Here is a 21,892-nt window from a genome sequence, read left to right on the forward strand (position 1 = left end):
TGAAGGCTGAGGAACAGCAAGCAGAACTGTAATTATAACTTTTTATTTTAAAATATTTGGAAACACTTGAGCACTATGAAATCACACTCAGCGAATGGCTGAATGGTAAAATTCTGTTTGCAGTGCACTTCTCTAGCCACTGTTCAACAGAGTAAGAAATGGAAGAGTGGCTCTTATCACTCTATAACTCAGTTTTCGAAGCAAAGAAAAAACTACTAGGAATTGTCCATATCAAGCTTTGTGTCTATATGCTATGGATCCTGACACTTCCAAAGGAATTTCTAACATCAAGATCACCATGAAGCAGAGGAGATCCTGACAAAGGCCCAGGTAAGTCAATAAAAATAGAATCAAAGCCAAAATAAGTCTTAAGAAGTACAGAACACTACTCATTAAAACATTCAACAGGCATACTAAAAAGTATGACAGTACTACCAAATTACATTATATAAGGACATATCTAACAATTAACAGTCAGTTAAGCATTAATCATTTTATATACAGGAATCTATCATTAAGTGGGATACATCTCATTTTCTTATTCCATCTTAAAACTACTTCAAGAAGTAATTAGAAAACATGACAGATATGTGTTTCCTGATCTTATTAAGAGCATTTGAAGTAGATGAAAGTGATTATTAACACAACATTGCCATGTAACTTGAAGACTCACACATCAATGAGCAGAGGGTACTTCTTTGATGTATCGAAATGGGGAGGCAATATCATTTGATACCATAGGTCTAAAAGTGAAAAGAGTTCAACTTACGTCAGTTTTCCAGTGAAATAATTGCAATTAATACAAGAGCACATTTGAGTCACCCCCTAAAAATAAAGAAGTAGTTTCACCTGAACTGTCCTAATATATACATATAAAAGTTCTCAGCTAATTTGATTTTTTTTTTTAATCTTCTACAGCTAAGTTAGCAGAAAGTCTGGAATTTGAATGCCTATAGTAATTATAATAGTAATAATAATAAAAAAATTGGAGGACTCGCTATGCTTTCTTGCAACATTGCATTATAAGCTTACATGTAAGACTTGCTGAGTCTCTACAGTGCCAAATCTGACACTAGCTCAAAAATGTTTCTCTACTGAAATTTCTCCCCCAACACTAAAAAGAAATTTTAAATATTTTGAACCTGCCAGATAGGCTTTGCATGGCAGTTTGTAAAGAACCCCAGAAACATATGCAAGTATCTATTATTTCTCAAACAACATTGAATACAGTTCCATCCACGTTACTCTTTCCACCCAAGCTGGCTAAGAGCTGAACATTTTAAATGCACACCATGTAAGTTTTGCAAACCAATTAGCTTGACTGTTCACTCATGAATTTCAAAAGACCCGATGCTGCAAAGGAAGCATGAAGCAATGCTGATGGACTGCACTTCAGTAACAGCCAGAGTGCAAGTCTTACAGAAATTTGTCCAGGTATGAACATGCAAGACATTCAATCACTGAAAAACTTAATCTAAATTGAACATATGAGAATTTTGATTTTATTTTTTTTGCATCATCTGTGCACTCTGTGCTCACAGGAACAGATTTCTTCTTTGATAACATACATAGAATTGTGACCTGACTTGGAACTTGAAGCAGGGCTACATAAATGGATTTATTTCTTGTATTTGTGACATTAAAAATATATTCCCCTTACCCAAAAGCTTTTACCCTGAAGAGATGAAGGTGTAAGAACAAAGAGGAATAAAAGGATGAATATACAACTGATAGGATGAAGAACATCTTTAAACCTCTTCTTTTCTGGAAGATTTCATCTTTAGCCCTAGTAAAAATGTGACAGAAATAAGACAGAAAACACAAAGATAAAGAGAGTTATCATATAAATAAGGTAATAGTGGAAAGAGGGAGGCATCAAAAAGATCAGTCATTGACTGACAGAACTCAATACAGCTTGTAAAATAAAATTCAGTTAAGAATATTCATTCATTTTATGATGACGAAGTTTGTCATGAAGAGAAAAGCTAGTAGCAAAGGCTGGAGCAAGAACAGTTTAGATGAGTACCAGGCTGACCACGGCCAGTCTATATGATGTTCCATGCCAAGCAGGCCTCTGTCCCCAGATGTGCAAAAATTCAGAGCAGCACCACTAGCCAAGAGGTTTATGTAGTCTTGGAGCGTGAACATATTTTTAAGAATGTGACTATTCCATCAAAATACTCCCTTACACAAAGTCAAAGGTGATCTTGTCAAAATGTAGCCTCAATGATGTCGCAAGCTTTTCCATTTAGATTGTGTCCATATTTTGATAATTACTGAACAACTATTCCACTGTCCCAATCTACTAACACAAACAAAAGGGACTTGTATCTGTATATTAAAACCTACTTGAATTTATAATTTCATTTAAATTCAACAATGCTTATGAGCTTTGTGCCCCACTCCCAATTTATCTTATTTATTTATTTAACATGGTGTTAGGGACTTTGTTTTTCCTTGATAATTACCTGAAAAACAGAGTAAAGCCACTTCATCATGAAAACATCAAGATACCACACTTTGGAAAAAGCACATTTTAGATAAGAATATTTTGAGATTTCAGGAATAAACAGAACGTCTGTCGATGTAAAAAAAAAAAAAATACATATCTCTCTCTATATATATATAAATCTATGTATATATCTTGTCTTGCTTCTAAGTGCTGAATAACTGCAATAAACCCCACTACACCCAACTTTTCTGTCACGTTTTTCAGCACAATACCTTGAAGCATTTGGTAAAAAGAGAAGAGAAAGGTAAAACGTGTTTTTGAACTTACCATATTTACCAATAGTAATGGAGCCAAATTTTTTTGAAGGCATCTGAATATCTTTCAATGAATTTTCCAGTTCAGTGTTATTTTCTAAGTATCTGAGGACTAAATAACAGAGTTAGAGTCAAAGATTGCATACATTATTTTCAAATGCATTACTCTTTAATGATGAACAATTCAATCTGAGATGATAGCAGTGTACACTGGAGTCTTAGTTTACTGCAGTTTTTGTTTATCCTCTCAGGTTGAATGCTTAAGGTATACTTTTCTTTCAGTAATTTAGTGTCCAGAAAGCTGGTTTCCACATTTTTAATCTAAATACAATTTCAGAAAAACTGTACAATTATCCAGGAAATAAGTCAGACATTACTAATTGGTTTTTTTTAGCACAATGTAAAATAATAATAAACAAACTATGAATAAACGTATGCCAAGCTATATAATTTATTCTTCTGGTTAACTACTAATTACGAAAGCAATTATCTGAAATTAAACTTTCCCTTTATAACTGACATTTTCATTATTATACTAAGCAATGAGAACAAAATTTAAAGAAATTTGCAGTGCAATTTTCTGGCTCAACACAAATTAAATTTTAAGACAATCCTGTACCTTGATCATCACTGCTTCTGTGCAGAGTAGATACAGGCAGGCCAGGACCTGTTAACAGAGCATGAAACCTTCATTTTTGCACGCTGTCTCAAAACACAACCCTCAAAGTAATTGGAAGTGAGTGACTCATAGAAGCTCAAAACTCCTTTCCCTCTAGTTTGCACAAGCCAGATTTTAAGTTGGTAGGGCCCAAACTCAAGCCACAGGATCCCGTAAAATATTCAGACTGCCTTGCAGGCAAACCACATGATTGAGAGGTACTGAAGAATTACACTTCCACTCTTCAGCAAATTCTACGCGTTGACTGTGGACCACGGTTTGGAAATCAGTAAGCCTTGTAACACAGACCACAGCAGCCTTCTTCAACCAACCATTTTTATGATCTAACGGAACAATTCCCTCTCTGCTGTCTGAATGTCCTTCTAGCCCATCGATCAAGTAAGATCTTGGCATCTTAAAAAACAACATACATTTCAATTTAAGGGAAATCTTAAAGACGATTTTATCTTTTCCACCCTCTGATTAATTTATGCCTTGTACTATCTAGCACAAGCACTTATAGGTCAGAGACAGACTACAGTCCCACTGCATAACTTATAAGCATGTTAATTGGATTTTTTTTTTTTTTAACAGCACCACCTACCTTAATCTTATTTCCATAGAGCACTTCTCTTGACCCAACCGATTACTTGTCTTGCTCCCTGAGCCTCCAAATTACAATACTTCTATAGACAGAGCTCCCCGCGCAGCTCTTAAGGAGATGCACAGGAGACAGGAATGTTTTGCACCTCTTTCAGGTCCACCAACAGAACCGTCAAATTTTATCCTGTAATTTTTCTCAGGGTGCTTTTAAGCCTAGGAGGGAACATGTTTTTTCCACTGCCAATGCATTTATCAAACTATATCACCACACATTGTTATGCAGTGCATATCAAGATCTTGACGAAATGAACTTCCCCACCCAACTAATCAGTGAGTCATGTTTATGTCAGTTAATTCCAGATATACTCACCACCACAATTTAGCTGATAATACTGTGAGTCTTTGCTGAAGGACACAGAATAATACTGGCATCTTTCTTGATTCAGATCACAGCTAACACATTTAGTAGATTTTGGACTGTTTTCCAAGAGCACTCTGCAAAGTAGATGAGCTTCATTTCAAAGATGAAAGACTTTTTTTTTTCCACGCTATGCTAAACAAATGTATGCTTTTTAAATAAGATGACCAAATGAAATATGATAAAATTCAGGAGTAAAGTCCCTATTGATTTAAAAAGTAGAGAAAGCAGACTTTAAACTTTTGAGTTCAATTAATACTGGAATTACAATCATAGCAAAAAAAAAAAAAAGTTTTATGTTTTCTTTAGGGGTTTGCTGCTAGAAGATTGGTTGTTTTTTGTCACAATTTCCCTTTATTAACTGAATTTACAAAAAATTATTTTAGCCTTTTTTACAGTTTATACTCCTACACAGATTTTAATTAAATATCTTACATAGAATCCCACATTAGACTATAAACATCCTAATATTTTTATTTTGCAATGCCTTTTTTTAACATTTCTTCTTCATTATTTTACTCATATGGCAGAAAAAAAAATCTTACTTATAAAGATTTCTTCCTCCTGGCATTCCACCGTTTTCATTACTAATGTAGTATCTATAAAAGCAAAACATACTGGTTTTGGTAAAATGTTTACAGTACCTTACAATATCCAAAGGATTCTCTTACATGTTTAGATCAGATTTTGAATGAATTAAATGACACCACCTTTCTCTTCTTCCCTGCTTGCTTAAGGCAACTGTTACAAGCCCTCCCGATAAGAATCAATATCTTAATTACAATACTTACAAAGAGTTATTGGTGACAGCTTCTATGCTGATTACTTCCCATTCTCCTTCAGTAATAGGTACTGGAGCCTGGAGGCGGAGGAAGAAGGGAAAGCAAAAAAGTAGAATGTGAAATTCCTCAACCACCAGGAGAAACGCAGGTCAGCAGGGACTGTCCTACACCTCATTACTTACCTGTGAGCTATTTATGTAATGGATGTGCTTGTAACCAAACGTATTGCTGATAACTCTGTAGAAGGTAGCGTTGTCAGGTGCAAAGTGAGGGTCAGATGGCTGAAACTTGAACACAAGAGAGAAATGTCTATTACAGCAAATAACAGAACTCCAAACTTAACATGGTAAGTATTGAAACTTCTGTTTAGACATATCAAAACCTAAATTTAAAACAATCCATCACTGAACATACTGTAAAGTTTTGCCTACTGACTTAATAGGTAGAACCTGTAGCCACCACCCTACACATAAACACACTTAAAGTATTTTCTTGCTCTTTAAGCAGCAGAGCTTTTTGTGTATTCTCCCTGGAAAAGACTGATGTCACCCCTCACCATCCTCCCTGAAGTCCTATAGGTTACCATTTTAGGAAACAATATGTGCATCTGCTTTTAAAGTCACTGCTTTATTCTGTCCAATACCAACATGCAGCTGTAACCACTGCATTACACTGTAACCAGGGTAAACATTGCTAATGCATGTTTTCCTTGTTTTCCCATTTAAAACATGTATTTGTGAACAAATTCTTTCAACTCTTATCTTTTTAGCTTGACAGTGGAAAAATGTCTGCCTTTATTCACAGAAAATCAGCTGCTTTCCAAGAGGAAATTTTGCTACTAAGTAGGTGATTATAGAATGCCAGAGAACCCAAACCGGGATGATATTTTCATGAAAGAAATATCCATTTATCAATTGAGAGTCATGGAAATGAATGGATTCTTTCTACGGACTTTTGATGTGCTCCACGTGGTACAGAGAAAAACCGAGGAATGAAACGGAGCAAAATGAAATAAAAGTTATTTCTGTGACGCCTGCCGAAAACATCTAAACGTTCATTAAACAATTGACACAACACAATTACCTCTGAAATATTATACCCATTTTTGAAATGGAAAGTGAAACAGAAAGATGTACTGACTCACCTCTGGTCACTCAGTAAGCAATGACAGAACTTGAGTCTCCCTAACCCATGTGCTCCAGATATTCTTTCCTTCTTCCCTACCAATATTTTTGAAAAAAACAGCCTGGCAAATATTTTCTTAGCTTCCCCCTTATCACAGTCTCGCTTTTTCAAAGTGTGACTTTCCTTGAACTCAACTGGCAAGTTCTAACTCAGCTCATGACCTGGAAGCTTTATGCAGTAACACAGGCTGTTCTGAGCATTCTTAGATTAAGTATAATTTCATCTCTGTTCTTGAAAAACAAAACCAAACCAAACCAACCCCAAACCACTATTGATATATACAAAAAGAGAAGTATATGCCTATATTTTACACACATATATAATTTACATAAATTTGTAAATGCACTTACATGAACTGTATATACATAGATGTGTGTGTGTATATACATATATATCTATCATATATAAAAAATATCCCTTATCAGTCAAGTGCCATTTTATCATCCCTAAGTACATAAGAATGAAAGGAATAAATATATCTTTCCCATCCCCTCTTCAATCCTCCCTACTTTCCACTCCCTTCTCAAATCCAAGAATTAAACAGTGAGATTCTCTTTTTCTTCCAACAGCTCCTAAGATGTGGGTTGTCTCTTTAAAAGAAACAAAAAACCAACAACCTAGTTTAATGGCACAGACTCACATTTTGCCCTCTCATTTTGCACAACTGTTTACAAAGTCTGCAGTTTGATCATCACATTGTCTAATTGTGAAGCCTTTGCTGCAGAGAAGCAAAATGTGTCAGCGTTAAGGCCTTCCTTTCCATATCAAATTTGACAGCAGGTGGGTTGATCTCTCATCTTCATACTGCGGATGATTTCATCCCTGCTGTTGCCTCCCTCTTTGCATTTCTTTAAACTTTCATTTTTTACTTCAGAAGTGAATTAGTGACTAAAGCATAACCAGTGTGTGGAAAATGCGGGAGTGGAAAGTGTACTCTGTGTTCTCATCAAAAACTCTGAAACTCATTTCTCCCTCCAAGTCTGAACTTTGCATCTCTGCTTCACTTCCCCCAGATCTTCTGTGTAGTTCATTAGGTGCCTACTCTCTACCATATACAAAAGGACTGAGAGGCAGCTTGGAAAGCATAATCCAGACAGTAATGGCTGGTTTGGCAGAAGTCTATGAAAATGTTAATCAGGTCAGTTATATGCATCTTGTCCCTAGTTGTCTCCAATGGACATTTTGGGTGGGGGAAAATAAAAACATTTTTAAAACTCCAAGGAGAACCTGAAATACTAAAAATGACTTTTGTCCTCTATGGTTTTCCTCCCATACAATTCAAAGGTCACAGGACACATTTCTTAATAGATTTTATCCCTTAGATCATTCTGGAGGTGGTAGGAATAGCTGACAACTCCCCTAGAACAGAGGCAATTCTGAATCTCACACTTCTCCACCTATTGCTACCAAAGCAGTAGGTCAAAATTAAAAAGGGGGCTGGAAGGAGCACTCTGGTTTTTGCAATCTGAACACAATGCACGGGTCACAGCAGACGCAGTTACAGCCCCAGCCCACGCTGCACTGTCAGCCTGCCCTGGAGTCCAGAACCCCACACCCACAACAGCAGGGTGGCAAAGCAGCTCCACTGGAGACCACTTGTTCCTGTACATGTGGAATGTGAAAAATGAATGGGTCAGACCTGCACAAAAGAGGCAGTGTGACTGGCAAGAGGCTCATGTGAAATTGTCTCAATTATCAGTGTTACTTAGCATGTGGCAGTTTTAGAAATTGAACACTCACTCTGCCAATCCAGCCAGTTGTACTTTCTTCGGTATGTTGTTTTTCCTAAGAAAGAAAAAACAAACAATCCCACAACAATTATGTTTATTTTACATCAGGCTATGTTTCTACAAAGATAAACATGCAGAGATACTCTACTGCTTCCTAGTCTCATTTATGAAGCATTGCAGCTCTCCCGCCTCATTTTTCTTACCTGTGGACACAACCAATTTTGAGTAGCGTTTTCAAAGTCACAGATTGTGAGGACTGAAAAATTCTGAATTCTTCTCAGCCACTGCAGACAGATCCTTTCATCTGTCACCCATGTTACAACACTCAAATAATGATCCCTGAAAAAGGCAATAACATTAGATATTTAAAATCTTCTCTGTAATATTATACTATACAACAGCATTCAGCAATTAACTGAACGAGACTCATCTGGCTATTTCAATTTCAATTTACTCTTCAACAACAAACAGTGATGCAAACCTAATTGTGCCATATTTTTGCAATTGTTTTTGCTGCTAGTAGATGCCTTCGTTGTATTCATTCACACAGTAAAGAATTAGATAGCTTGTACATACCAACTTCCAGAAAGACCACAATAAATTTCTAAAAGCCAAATCACTAGCCTCTAATACATAAAATAATAGCTACTCCAGACTGCTCATAAATCTTGTATTAAGTGCATCTAGAGAGAATTCTTCTGAATATTAAGTTGTATGGGCCTTGTATTTTGGAATTTTACCCTCAGCTGCATGGAACCGGTTGCTTGTATGCACTTTCTGAGTGATACATGTTTGTTCAATTTAGTATCTATTTCCATTAGTTAGAATAGAAGGAGAGATCGTACCAAGAACAGACATTACAGTATTTGAACTTTTTTACTTTCATCTTCAGAATGTGGACATGAAGAACTGGAGTATCTGAAAAAATATCATTTTCATGAATATTCCTGGATATTAATTTTAAAAAGGCACCGCACAAAATTTAGTGGTTTTGTTTACCATTATGATCTGTTGAGATGTACTTATCTTCTTACTTTAGATCTCTCCTATCTCCTAGAAGCCTTACGAACTAAAATAAAACAACCCTCCCCTCCAAGGCAAGTATGCATTTTTAACTGGAATTGCACATTTGACTTAGTTTCAAGTTCATGTTGCTTTTTCCCCGAATTTAGTTAACAAAAAAGTGTGGGAAGTTTTGTGATGAGAATGAATACGTCGTGATCACTGGGGGGTGGGGAGACAGAAAAAAAAAGAAAAAGAAAACACTACAATGAGTGTGGACGGATTAAAAATATATGCCAACTGATTACTGACCACTTTCAGGTTTATTTCTAGACTGCAGTTTCAAATTCATATTTAAAAAAGGACTATTTTCACATTCATACTTGAATGGAAAGCTGGTAGGTCATTAATGGCTACTGTCACTGGCTTCAAGCAGTATCTTTTAGACCAATAATATTACAAAAGCACTCTGCAGGAGACTGTTTGGGAAAAAAAAAAAAAAAGAAACTGCCATTCTTCATGTACCCATAATAGTAGTTTCCCTTGTTTTGTAAAAGGGGAATTAGGCCCAAAATTTTTGTTCCTTCAAAGTGAGAGAAGTTAACAATCCTGGAGACTATAAATCACCATGAAACAAGACAGACAGTAAAAGAAAAAAACCCAAAATATTATTTATTATGCTATTTTTATAACATAATAAATATTTTATTATTATTATAGAAACTAGGAATACACATCAGTTTTCAACAACTCATGAAATGTTAACTAAGTTGCAATTAACTCAGGTATAGAGTACAGTAGTTTTGCATTGCCCTTCTGCATTTGCTGCTGAGAAATGATATTCCCGCAGTCACCATTCAGAGCTCTCTACTCAGCAGAGAACTTATTTTTAGGACAGATCATTTCAGACAAGCAGCATCCATGGCCTTCACCCTCCTGTTAGCCAACTGGAGCCCCCGGACCCATGATGCTAAAAGTGGTATTCAAACGCTGTATGGATCTCATGCTGGTCACTTGTGCAAAAAGTGTCAGGTTTCATCCACCATCTTAGGTGGTAAAGCATTGCCATGCCAGACTTTGGCAGCTTTCATTAACAAATAATATAACTTTCCCTCTGAAACAGAAGTGTGCTGTGTCCTCTTCAAATGTGGGGGTACAACTGCTGCACATACAATATGCAACAGGCAACAATTTGCAGGGGCACTGCTCCTCAAAATTGCCCTCCAGGCAAGTGGGGTGAGGTTAGTTGAGAACTTACTTCTAATCAGAATTTAGCTCTGAGAAAGTAAAAATACAATTTCCACCACAAAAAAGATAACCCTTCCTGTCATATAGCAGTATGAACATACATACTGTGGAAATATTGATTACTTTATGCCTCCAGGAGCAAAACTGCCTGACAGTAACATTGCATATCACTTGCATTTTCCTGCTCATGTACTTTTGCTCTTGCAAAATTCCCCAAGACTTGTTCTGGTTACCTCAATGTCTGCAAGATGCACATGCTGAGGCTTAACCATTATTTGGATTGGCCATTGGGAGAAGAGTAAGTTTTGATCCTTGTACTCATAATTCAAGACTTGATTTGTCTTTGTATTAATCCTGATTTACAGAGGGTTACATTCATTTAAAAATGGATTAAGTCCATATAACTCAAGCCTGCGTTAGCCAGAGGGACACAAGGCTGGAAGTCAGGTCACACAGCAGCGTTTTTCAGCTTTCATTAAGTGTTAACAAAGCATGAAACATAACACTTAAGACAGCAGAGATCTTGACCAAAACATAAAAGGCTCATGATGTGAAGTCACCAAAATTCTGGAGAAAATCAGCACACAACAGCTATGTAACATCTGGCTATTGCAGTGTTACTGTAGAGAAGGAAAATAGAACAACATATTCATTAAAACTTGTTAGTTACACCATGACGAGGACAAACACAGTAACACTGGTATTCCAGTTATTGTTTTTAGGCCACCACGTAACAAATTCTAGGTTCAAGCATGAGCTAACAGATCTCTTTTGCTTGTGGTGGGTTTTTTTGTTTTTGTTTTTTCCCCTGAAGTTTATCAGTATAACCTGTGTTTCCGCATTCATCATGTTTTAAAGTGCAAACCTCTAAAAATTTCCACAACACTGTTAAGAAGAAAAAACATAATCCAAAATCCCCAAAATCTGGGATACCAAATCATGTGTGCATGCATCTTAACTCAATTTAGCTGCTCTTCACAAAAGACATTTATATCATGTTGTAGATTTCCATTGACATTTTAAGAAATACAATTTTCCATTCACTGTGAGAGGTGCTGATTTTCACCACGGTTCCAAAGAAAACAAACATTTTAAGTATAAATCTGAAGGCAATCAGGATACCTTGCCTTAGCAAGGAGTCTGCTTGCAATGAAATCACATCTTCATTTACCATTAAGGTTTTGTTTTGTGTGTGTGGGTATTTTTTTTTCATTCCCCAGTGAACTGGAATACATATTATAATTTGATTATACCAAAACTTGCTCATATTAAAGTTGTACTGTGAAATGACTTCACCGTAGTTAGACTCCACTGAATGTGATGAGCCAAGAACTTGTCACATTCTCAATATAACATACATGGAATATGCCATCTATATATAATCACTAGGAGGATAATCTCTGTGCAGATTTTCTCTGATAAATCTTGTTGCTACCAGAGCCACCTAACTGGGAAAAACTGCTATATTCACTGACTATAGTGTGGTCACACATAAAAGCTCCTCCTCTCCCACCAAAAGAAACAAGCAAACATTTAACCAAAATTTCTTACCTTGATTTTATTTCTGCAGGTGGAGAAATTTCAGCAGAGTGGAAAACAGGAAGCGATCTGGTATCCACAACAAAGAATCGCACAGTTGGATTTGTAGCTCCAGCCTAAAAATAACAATTTTTTAATTGTACCTTTGAAGAGAGAATAGTCTTGGTGAAATAAGTGTTTGAAACCATAGACATAGAAATTACTACAGACAGTCAGGAAGAACTAGCCAACTTCAGACATATGAAAAGACAAGTTCCTAAATGCAGTTCTTAAGACTGATACATAACTTACCCTTTGTATTTTTTAATATGAAAGTGTTAGTTACACTTTTCTAGATAAGAAAGACTACTGCATTTGGAAATGTTCATAAGTACACAGCTGTATTTGGCCACATGCTACATACAGTATGTAACTGAATTAAATTCATTGCTAACAGACAGAAAATTACTTCTTCATGGAAACAGATACCTTACATTAAGTGACCATATAATAGCTGTCTATACCACAATCAAATCTGTGACTGCAGCACATACCTCACTATTTTTAATGTAGTGCTACTGACAGCAATGCAACTGGAGGGAGGGAGGAGCTGCTTCTCCAGAAGTTAACTAGCCAAGTCCATATCATAACGGTTAGGCAGCTGACCCATCTCCAGAAGTCAGCGATATTCCAAACAAAAGGGGTTTGTCATAAAAGGCACAATTTAAATTGGCAGTTCATTCCACACCTACATCTCCACGCAGGTGGCACACCCAGGGCAGAGCACCTGCAACTGCCTGAGAGCCCTGTGGTCACCATCAGTATCCGTGACCTCTCCGGGGGAGGCTCCAAGGGGACAGGCAAAGGCCACATGCTCCTGAAGCTTTGGGAAAGCTGCACCTGGTGCAGAGGATGAGAGGGCAGTTTTTACATCAAACATCTCTCTCAGTTGAGCAATCAGCTGGCTATATCAGCTGTTACACCCCAGTTAATCAAAAGAGCGAAAGTATCTTTCTGAGCTAGCCAGATCACCAGGGGGTGGATATATGGGTGCCTCAGTCCAAGAGAGTATAAAAACCAAATAATGAACAAAAAGAATTAAAGGAAGTGATGGGCTTGAGGTGATTTCAACCCATGTATTCTTCCCCAGCAATGGGGATGTCCAGCATTTTGGCAGTGAGCATATGATGGAGACCAGCAATAAGAACAAGGTCTGTATTGTGATTCAGCAGCATAGTGCAATTATTATACTCCAAGTCTAATTTGTACTTGTATTTTGTTTTAAGTGCACTGATGTATTGCTCTGCTAAATCAAAATCCCATGTAATGTCATGTAACTTCACACAGGTAAATCTTGCATTAAACATTAAACCCTCAATGTGTGCAGTATTTGAAAGAACCTGTGTGTAGTGTATTGGGCTCTGACTCTCACACAATTTAGTCCAGTGCCAACTGTGCAATGAGCAATAGGCACAAAGCCACGTGGAGAAGAAGGGAGAGAAGGAGCTGCATGCACTAAAATCTTCACTTTCACAGTTAAAACTGAAAGGGCATTAACTGCAGGCAAAGAAACACCATGAGCAAATTCCTCCCCTTCATCTCAATATAGGAAGTATCCAACAACTAAAAATGCTACATCAGTTGAAGAAGATTCCATTATCAATACCATGCACAACCCTAACACCAGTGTACATCTGCCAAATGCTTTGTACCAACTTTAGTTTCCCAAGAGCTTTTTTATCTCCAGACCTACTCGCTACCTCAAAATTTTCTGGTGAAAAAAATCCCTTAAATCATTCTTCCCCCCTGCTCCTTTTTGCTTTCCCCTGGAGATAAAAAAATACTTTAACATTGCCAGATGCTGTTGACTTCAGAAAGAGTAATCACAGCAAGCTGTTGAGGAGAGACAGACAATATTTTCATTATCAGAAACTGACTAAATGAGACTACTCTCTTAATGAAACTGCAGAACAACCACGTTTAATAAATAACACAGACCTTGGGATATGGGATTCTAATGGTCTTTGGGTACTGCAAGGTGTCCTCAGAATAAAAGGAATACTCTATAACAGGAACTTCTGTATCATTAAATGCTGCATATGCCAGAAAATTGCCATTTGGAGACCACCACAGAGCAGAATGAGTGCCAAACATTTCCTCTGAAAGAGATGCAAATGCATTTAAGTTATAATTGGCTCTTTTATCTTAGGTACTCTTATCATTTGTTTGTAATCGGATTTTTTTTTTTTAAATTGAAGTTCAGATACCAAAGTGCAGACTGCTTATCAGGTTCTAAACTATTGTACGAAGTTAATTCACACGCTATAATTTCCAGTGATGCATTGCAAGTTAGGCAAACTCATTTCCATTCTTAGATCCTCACGCTAGCCAGGTATTAAGCTTGGATAAAGATGCATGCTTCTGTTAAAATTGAGACTTACAATTATTTTAAACTTTTCAATGACAGGAAATGAGACAACAGTAATAATAAAATAATTACAATAAAACAGAATTTTTACATCATCATGCAAAATAAAATATGCTTGATATAGTTACCTTCATAAACCCAATCTGGTATTCCATTGAAAATTTTATTTTCTTCTCCATTTTCAGTGATTTGCACAGGTTCTGCTGTTGGTGAAGCTTTTATATAAACATTATTATTCCAAACATATGCCTGGAAAACATCATTGTGATTACAATTACTGTCACAGTAAAAGCTACTTCTTTCCTTCACCACACCTAGTGGGAAATTTACATCAGATGACAAAAACTGTCTTTGAACATTGCATTTCACCAAACATCACTGAAACTTCACAAACTCGAAGTACTAACACAAATCAGGTACAGCAACCTAACTTCAGGTCTAGATGCAAAATAACATCAACTATGACAAATGACACAATTACCATATCAAGCTTTGAAAACGTTGCTAGTAATTTTCTGTTGAGATACAAGCTTATTTTCCTTCCTTAGGGGCTGTTTTTCATGAATTTGTCTTCCAAAGAAAACTCTCAGTACTTTAGTAAAACATTGCTGGGGGTTCTCAGCACTGCTAATAGATCTGCATTTCTTCAGCAGAGCTCGGAACTCCTTTAACTTTTGGCATCTGCCTCCTTCTCTAATCACCCCTGTTCTTTCTCTCCTACAACTGAACAACATAGTTCTATGCCAGAGCTTTGCTCTGCAATGCAGGAAGGTCTTTTCAACATTCCTTGCTTCTGCGTCTGGGCTCTATAATCCCTACAGTACAAGCAATAAGAATAAATAAACATCACATTCTCCTGTGATAGATCTTCAGTCAGATCCAACATTCACCATTGGGAATGCAACGAGCCTTGCAAACACAGTGGCTGTCACATTTGCCATGGACTAGGTGAGGAGACGAGGAAGAAAAGGACAGTGGGAACGAGTGCAAGAGATATTTTTATTCCTCTTTTCCTTGTTACATGCATTCATCAACACTTCATTGCTTATGGTGTAATTAGGAGATAAAAATCACAGTGATGAGTAAGTAGACAATTGTAATGCTATTGCCTTTGAAAGGGATGAACTACTGTCTGCGACTAGTAAAAACACAAAATTCCTGTGCATTTGTGCATTATATGACTACTGGGGTCACTATTACTGTCAGGAACGCCTTTTCATTAAAGAACAAAACAAAACATGCAGAGGGATTTTGGAGTCTTTCCAGCAACTGCAGTCAATTTGGAAACTAGATCTACTACTTCATCTAGCAGCAGGAAAGTCCCAAAACCTCAGGGGTACATACAATGTCAGTTTCCATGACATGTGTATGAAAAAGACTGCTTATATACGAAGTTTCACTTTTCTTTACTAACCAGTTTGTGACCAACAGGTGACCAGGATATATATTGTGTATCATTAGGTAGTAGGCTTCCATCCAGGATAGAACTGGAAAAACAAAACCAAAATGCAGCTAAGAGAAATCAGTGAAACTTCATTTCATTGCAAAATAATGTTAAAACTATCTCATATGCAAAAATTACTGACCTGCTATTAAAATCATAGATGTGATATGAAGCTGTGTAGGAATGCCTCCACAACTGCAAAAGAATTATTTTAATATAAAAAAAAAGTCACCAGGATTCATGTATCTTTAGAGGTCAAATTACCTCTTAAATGCTTTTGTGTGACAGACAGAACACAACAATCATACAAGGGTAACGAATCTCTGCAAGGTTTAAGAAAAGACTAATGAATTGCCAATCCCCTGGGCTCATCACTTAAATACTATGACAGAGGCCACTGACTGACTGAGGCCAGAACTGCTGCAGATTTTCAGAAATCCTTGTAGCTACATGGCAGATTATTGTAGTTACGCAGTTCGTCTTCCTCCTTCTGTCTTACTGGCACACTTGCTATTTTCTGTCTCATTTTCCATACTGCATTATTTAACTTGACATCGTACTGTTTAGTAGCCCTCGTAAGTCCTAGCAGTATTTCTGTAGCAGGTCCTCTAGATCCAGGGTGACCTATTCCCATTCATATTGTCATGAACTCTTTGTCTCAGAAACTTGCTTCTTAAACTATGTATCACTCTGTGGGCATTTACAGAGAGAAAGATGATGCTGATGATAATGAGGACATGTTCAAATGTCTTCACTACATGGGCCTGAAGATGTTTGATTCAGCCCATAGTGTTGACATGCTACAATAATGCTTCTATGATGCATCTTGAAGATTTGTATGAAGATATAAAACAATAACAGTAATACACAACCAGATGGCTATTACATAAGAAGTGTCTACATCCTCATGATTCACTTTGTTACTCTGTTTTTGTGCAATAAAGATTAATAATAACATAACTTTCAATCACACTATTATATAAAGGTTAAAAGATCTCGCTTCAGCATTAAACTAACTCTTATGGCTGCAACAAATAAAATACTGTAGAGCAATAAATCACAAGTAGAGGGGATGTCTGGGGCAGCTGGAAAAATATAAGGCATTTTGTGGCCACCAATGATGCTATGAAAAGCCAAACAGTTCTGAACAATTCAGAAAGACAAAAGGCAACTGGCTTAGCAGTACCTAGCAAGGAAGCTAGGTACTAGCTGCGATGACCGAGTGCATGGATTGTGGCTGGTGCAGTGGGAGAGGCACTCATGGACTGCAAAGCCAGAACATGTAGACGGAGCTCAGTGACACAGTGCTCAAGTATTTGTGCACTGAACAAGTCAGCACTGAGCTTCTTACAAAGAAAACAAGCAGCTCTTTAGAAGGGGGGAAAAAAAAGGAAACAACAACAAATTACTGGCTTCTTGGTGCACACACTGTAGGGCAAATTAGCATCTTCATTAGGTTTCTGTAACTGTCCTCAAGTGGCACACATGGCCAGGTTTTCATGCCAGCTGGCACAAACTTACATTGACCTTTGTTGCATGGTTCAGCACCAAGCCAGGATGAGGCATCATGCTGCAAGTTTTTTGTGTGCTTGGTGACAGTAGGGAACAAAGACACCAAGGTTCACTCCAAGCACAAGAGAACAGCATTCCTTTGTAAACACATGATGCTTTTCATTCATGCCATTTTTAAATCCTTATGTCCTAACACCACAATGTAATAATTATATGTATACATGGCATATATGTAGAAGTGTATCTCTTCATCACTTCTTACCCACACAATTCCTTGGACCGTCATGCCTATCTACTCTTCTAGCTTGTCTCCCCAAATAAACCATCCAGCCTCACTCTCCTTGTGACATCGCTCCATCCACTTTTTATCCAGCTTCTTTTCTCAGGCAGCCATATCTCTTCTGGCAAGCTCACAGACACCACCAGCCTCTGTTCTCCTCCTGCTGTCTGCTCAGCTTCACTGTTCCCGTGCAGACATCCATCTCATTCATGGATCCTCCTGCATTTACCTCACATGCTCTCAGCCTCTGCCAACCATACTTTCAGGATCACCTTCTTGTTCAGTTGTACCCAAACCTTTATTTCTCAGCTTCATCCTCAAAGAATCAAAGCGTACTTGTACCTTTGTATAGCTGTACTGCAGAAGAGCAAACTTTTGGTCAGGAGACAATAGAAGCGTGGTTGCCTTGTATTTATCCTGCAAACAAAGGATGAAAGGGACACATACAGCACTGATCCCAAAGAAACGTGCAGAAAAAACCACCAAATTTAATTCCTTTCCCAACATCTGCATATACTATATAGAAGTCAACATACTAATGTTGTATTCGCCAAGATCACTGAGGATGTTCCGGTGTCAGCATTGATACATAAGATGTCCCCATTATCTGTCTTGTGAAGATACTGATTTCCTAGAAGAACAAGAGAGCTGCTATAATAATAAACAATAGGTAAAATGCTCATCAGACTCTTTTCTTTTCCTCTTAAGTTTTTAAGCAGGAAATAAAATTTCAGATCAGGTCAATGTTGTGTTTCCCGCTTCTGCAATTAAAGGATGCTTATAGCACAAGAACGTTCACAAAATGTAGTCCTGGGGCTCACAGCTTCCACTTTCTGGCATCTCTTTTCCTTGGGGCACTAGCCATATTCAAAAGGAAAAGCATCCTACAGAAGCTGACATACTTCCGAGTAAAAACATGTTTCTACAAAAAAAAAACCAAAAACAAACAAAAAAACAAACACTAAAGTAACTATGCTGTTTTAGTAGTAGGAGCAGTAGGAGCATATAGTTTGCCGTGAACATGAACATGTATCTAAGGGGAAAAAAAAAAAAAAATCTCAACTCTTTGAGCTACGTGCTTTTCTATAATGGTGCAAATAAATAATTAAACATGGGGGTTTTTTTGCAGGACACAGTAGTCGCCTTAGCACGAAGATACAAGTTTACTGAAGGTAGTACCTTTTCTTGACGTTCATGCTTTATGTAGAAATTAATTACCTGAAATCCACTCCAAATTATATGTTCTGTACTTATAGTCATCGTTCAAGTAATTCTGTAGAGTATATGTTCTTCGTGAATCAGGCTCAGAGATACCTTCTGAAAGAAAGAGGCAGAAGTGATACTGATATATTTTAGCTAATCAGCTCATAAATACTTGTAGTGAGAAGGCACTAAAGCTTTACTGGAAGAGAAATTCAGCAAACATAAAATAAAGGAGTATCAGTGAGATCACTCAACAAACTGATCTAAAAATCACAGATGCCTTTTCTCTGCTGGTTTTTTACTTTAAGATACACAAGAGCAGTTATCTTTTGAGTAAATGAAAATACCTTTTTGGAGACACAAAAATAAACAGAAGACCTCCAGCCCATTTACCTCATGAAACGCTTACTTGTACTCCTCAAAAACTGAAGTGATCTTAGTGCTTTTCCCTCCTATGCTCACTGTGAACTTCACTGCAGAACTCTGACTGCTAATATTTGCAGAAGACATCAGTTATGGCATGAATCGTGCAAAGCAGAGATGTACATGCTCATGTTTGAGAGTGGTGGATGGACAAGGTTGTCCAGATGAATGAAATGTAGCACCCATGTGAGTAGATGTACAGACCTTGAAAGATACCTTACAATTAAAGCAGCTGCTGTGCTTGATCACATATTCCTTAATACTGCTGTTTTTCTTCATGCACCCTTCAACTGTGAATCATCTGCTTATTATTACTCAAATTTCAGAAACGTCTCAAGTAAAATTTCCAGGGAAGCTCTAACTTAAAAAACAAATTAAAAATTAAATCACAAATGCTTACTGATAAACTTATGATGAAATAACTGGTTAAATATTTATCCCTCTCTTTATGTGTTTTTCATCAAGGTATCTTAATGTTTACTGCAACATGATTATTTTGACTGCAAAATTAAAGCCAAATAACTGGGTTTCAGTGAAAAGACTAAGTGAAAAGTGAAACTTTAAACCCCAATGAGTTGGGTCATCAGCTCCAACGCACTACAATCAACTTCTATGAAAAATACTTCTTTCTGACTGGCTACAGTGCAAAAGCTACTCTTTCCAAATCTGAAAGGTTCAAATAATAATAAAAATAATTTAAAAGCTGGTTTGTGAGTCTTTGTGATCTTTTTACTCTGAAAACAAAGACTATGATTTTTGAATTCAGGTGTGCAGTTTCCTCCCTGCTTTCTCCCCTGCCTTCTCTTTTTCTAACGGAAACCTACACAGTCCAGAGGCAAAGTAATTTTTATTTCAACTGGCTAAGTCATTCCCTTTTTATTACTACCAGTACAAATCAAAATACCTAGGATACAAACAGTTGATAAAAACGCTCAAGTACAGATGTCATGAGTGATCAGCCAAGGCAATAACCTGCCCCTATCAACCCTCAGAGTCCCAGTCTTTGAGATAGTCCTAAACAGACAGCCTCCTCTTTCATTATGTTGAAAAAAAGTGCAAAGTCCTTGGGGACACACTCAGAGAAAAGCACCACACAATAATTTTTGCAGGCTATCTTTCTGCAGGTTAAATACATGTAACATCAGGAACATGACAGGAAGATATATATATATATATATATATTAGCTATTACTATTTTACTCTTATTTCCAAAGAATAGGCACATTGGATATATACAGCACAAACTGTACAGCCATTGCTGCTATAAAAGTCAAGAGCCATAACAATGACTTTAGTCTAAGATGCTCAGCAAGGGTTTAAAAAATTCCTTCCTCAATTCCATCTGAAATTTTACTGTTCTAAAAAATTACCAGTCTAGATTTCTTTCTCACAAGATATCTGTGAGGATATTAATTTCTCAGGTTAATTATTCTACATTAACTGAGTATTTAATTTGATGGATTAGGAACAAGAGTGCATTTGATATTCATGCACAGTTGTCTAGTTGGGAATATCACTTCTCCCCTTCCTAATTGAGTAAATGTCATTTTCAATTAAAGGGCTTCAGAAAGCAACAGAATTCTCTCTTGGAAAAGCAGGAACAATTTAAGACAGGTGGCTGATGAACAGGTTTAGGGATTTTTCCAAACTGATGAATGTTTTTCCCCTGCTGACATACATATTTTGCTGAGGTCTCATTACTAAAAATCAGGCCACTATTAAGATTTGTTGGCTGTGTATAAAATTAAAATTTCATTTTCTGTCAACACCTTCCACATAGTAACTGAATATGAAAACATAAGCCAAGCTGTAAGGGTACAGTCATGTAAGTTGTAGTTGAAGTATTTTCTTAATTTGCAAGATGGGCTACTTCCAGTAAATTCTTATTTATCCACATTATGACACTGACCAAAGATACTCGACATACATTGAATTCTGCATTTGAGTTCTTTTGTTCAGATTTGATTTGAAAAAAGTATCAAACATGTTTATTTTGACAAAATAAAGTAGCTATTTACATCCAAGAGCACTTTACTGGCTTTGAAGATTGGATACAGGTCAATGTATGTTCATATTTTAGCAAAAGAGCTTCTTTCACTCTTTGGCTCCTCAGAGAGGCTGTGAACGCTGAATTTTCTCAATATTTTTCTTTTTTGACTATTCCAGATATAGACTTATTTTTCTAAATTCAAAATGACTAGCTCTTCATCTCTACCCTATTCTCACGCCCAGCAGCACATACATATTTCCACGATCATAACGACATACTGGAAATATTTACATCGTAATACCCCTGTTACAACAGCAAAAACGTAACTAAGTCCATCTGCGAAGAAGGCTCTTAACCTTTTATGTAAGTACCACTCATATGAAGCTGATAAACAGATTTGTTTCAAATTTGGATTTTTTTTTTTAATATATCACACCTTCTTGAGAAAAATTGAGTTGGTTTCTGTAGGTGTAAGGTGTAAAGTAAACAAGAAGTTAACTATTGTGTAAGGTTTGTGGTATGACACATCACCATACCAAAATCTAAAGTTGTTGACAAATTACTTTTGATATAGGTATTGTTTATCACCCAGTGTCAAGGCACATTTTACTAATTTCCATATGTCATAAAAAAAGAGCAAGAAATTTTGAAGCCAATTTAAAAGAGACAGTAAACTATAAAGCCCATAATAACAGAAGCTAT

The 21,892-nt window shown here is 36.8% G+C and overlaps 1 protein-coding gene across 4 annotated transcripts in view; it reads right to left on the bottom strand.

The window, feature by feature from the left end:
- The window catches only part of LOC136103080 (dipeptidyl peptidase 4), a 57,994-nt gene that overhangs the window by 30,733 nt on the left and 5,369 nt on the right, over positions 1-21,892 (bottom strand). For all 4 annotated transcript variants that reach the window (XR_011739981.1, XR_011739982.1, XR_011739983.1 and 1 more), the window contains exons 3-19: positions 18,793-18,891; positions 18,111-18,205; positions 17,917-17,991; positions 15,925-15,977; positions 15,753-15,825; positions 14,467-14,587; positions 13,909-14,069; positions 11,944-12,047; positions 8,346-8,481; positions 8,153-8,197; positions 5,410-5,514; positions 5,237-5,304; positions 4,991-5,044; positions 4,398-4,522; positions 3,386-3,433; positions 2,780-2,878; positions 674-743 (exon numbers count right to left, since the gene is read on the bottom strand). Coding sequence is in view for 1 of the 4 variants with exons in the window: in XM_065840899.2 (XP_065696971.1) it covers positions 674-743; positions 2,780-2,878; positions 3,386-3,433; positions 4,398-4,522; positions 4,991-5,044; positions 5,237-5,304; positions 5,410-5,514; positions 8,153-8,197; positions 8,346-8,481; positions 11,944-12,047; positions 13,909-14,069; positions 14,467-14,587; positions 15,753-15,825; positions 15,925-15,977; positions 17,917-17,991; positions 18,111-18,205; positions 18,793-18,891 (1,531 nt within the window). In the remaining 3 variants the exon portion in view is untranslated. The remainder of the gene's footprint in view (positions 1-673; positions 744-2,779; positions 2,879-3,385; positions 3,434-4,397; positions 4,523-4,990; positions 5,045-5,236; positions 5,305-5,409; positions 5,515-8,152; positions 8,198-8,345; positions 8,482-11,943; positions 12,048-13,908; positions 14,070-14,466; positions 14,588-15,752; positions 15,826-15,924; positions 15,978-17,916; positions 17,992-18,110; positions 18,206-18,792; positions 18,892-21,892) is intronic.

The sequence above is a fragment of the Patagioenas fasciata genome, chromosome 7 (genome assembly GCF_037038585.1).
Source record: "Patagioenas fasciata isolate bPatFas1 chromosome 7, bPatFas1.hap1, whole genome shotgun sequence".
Classification (NCBI taxonomy): domain Eukaryota; kingdom Metazoa; phylum Chordata; class Aves; order Columbiformes; family Columbidae; genus Patagioenas; species Patagioenas fasciata.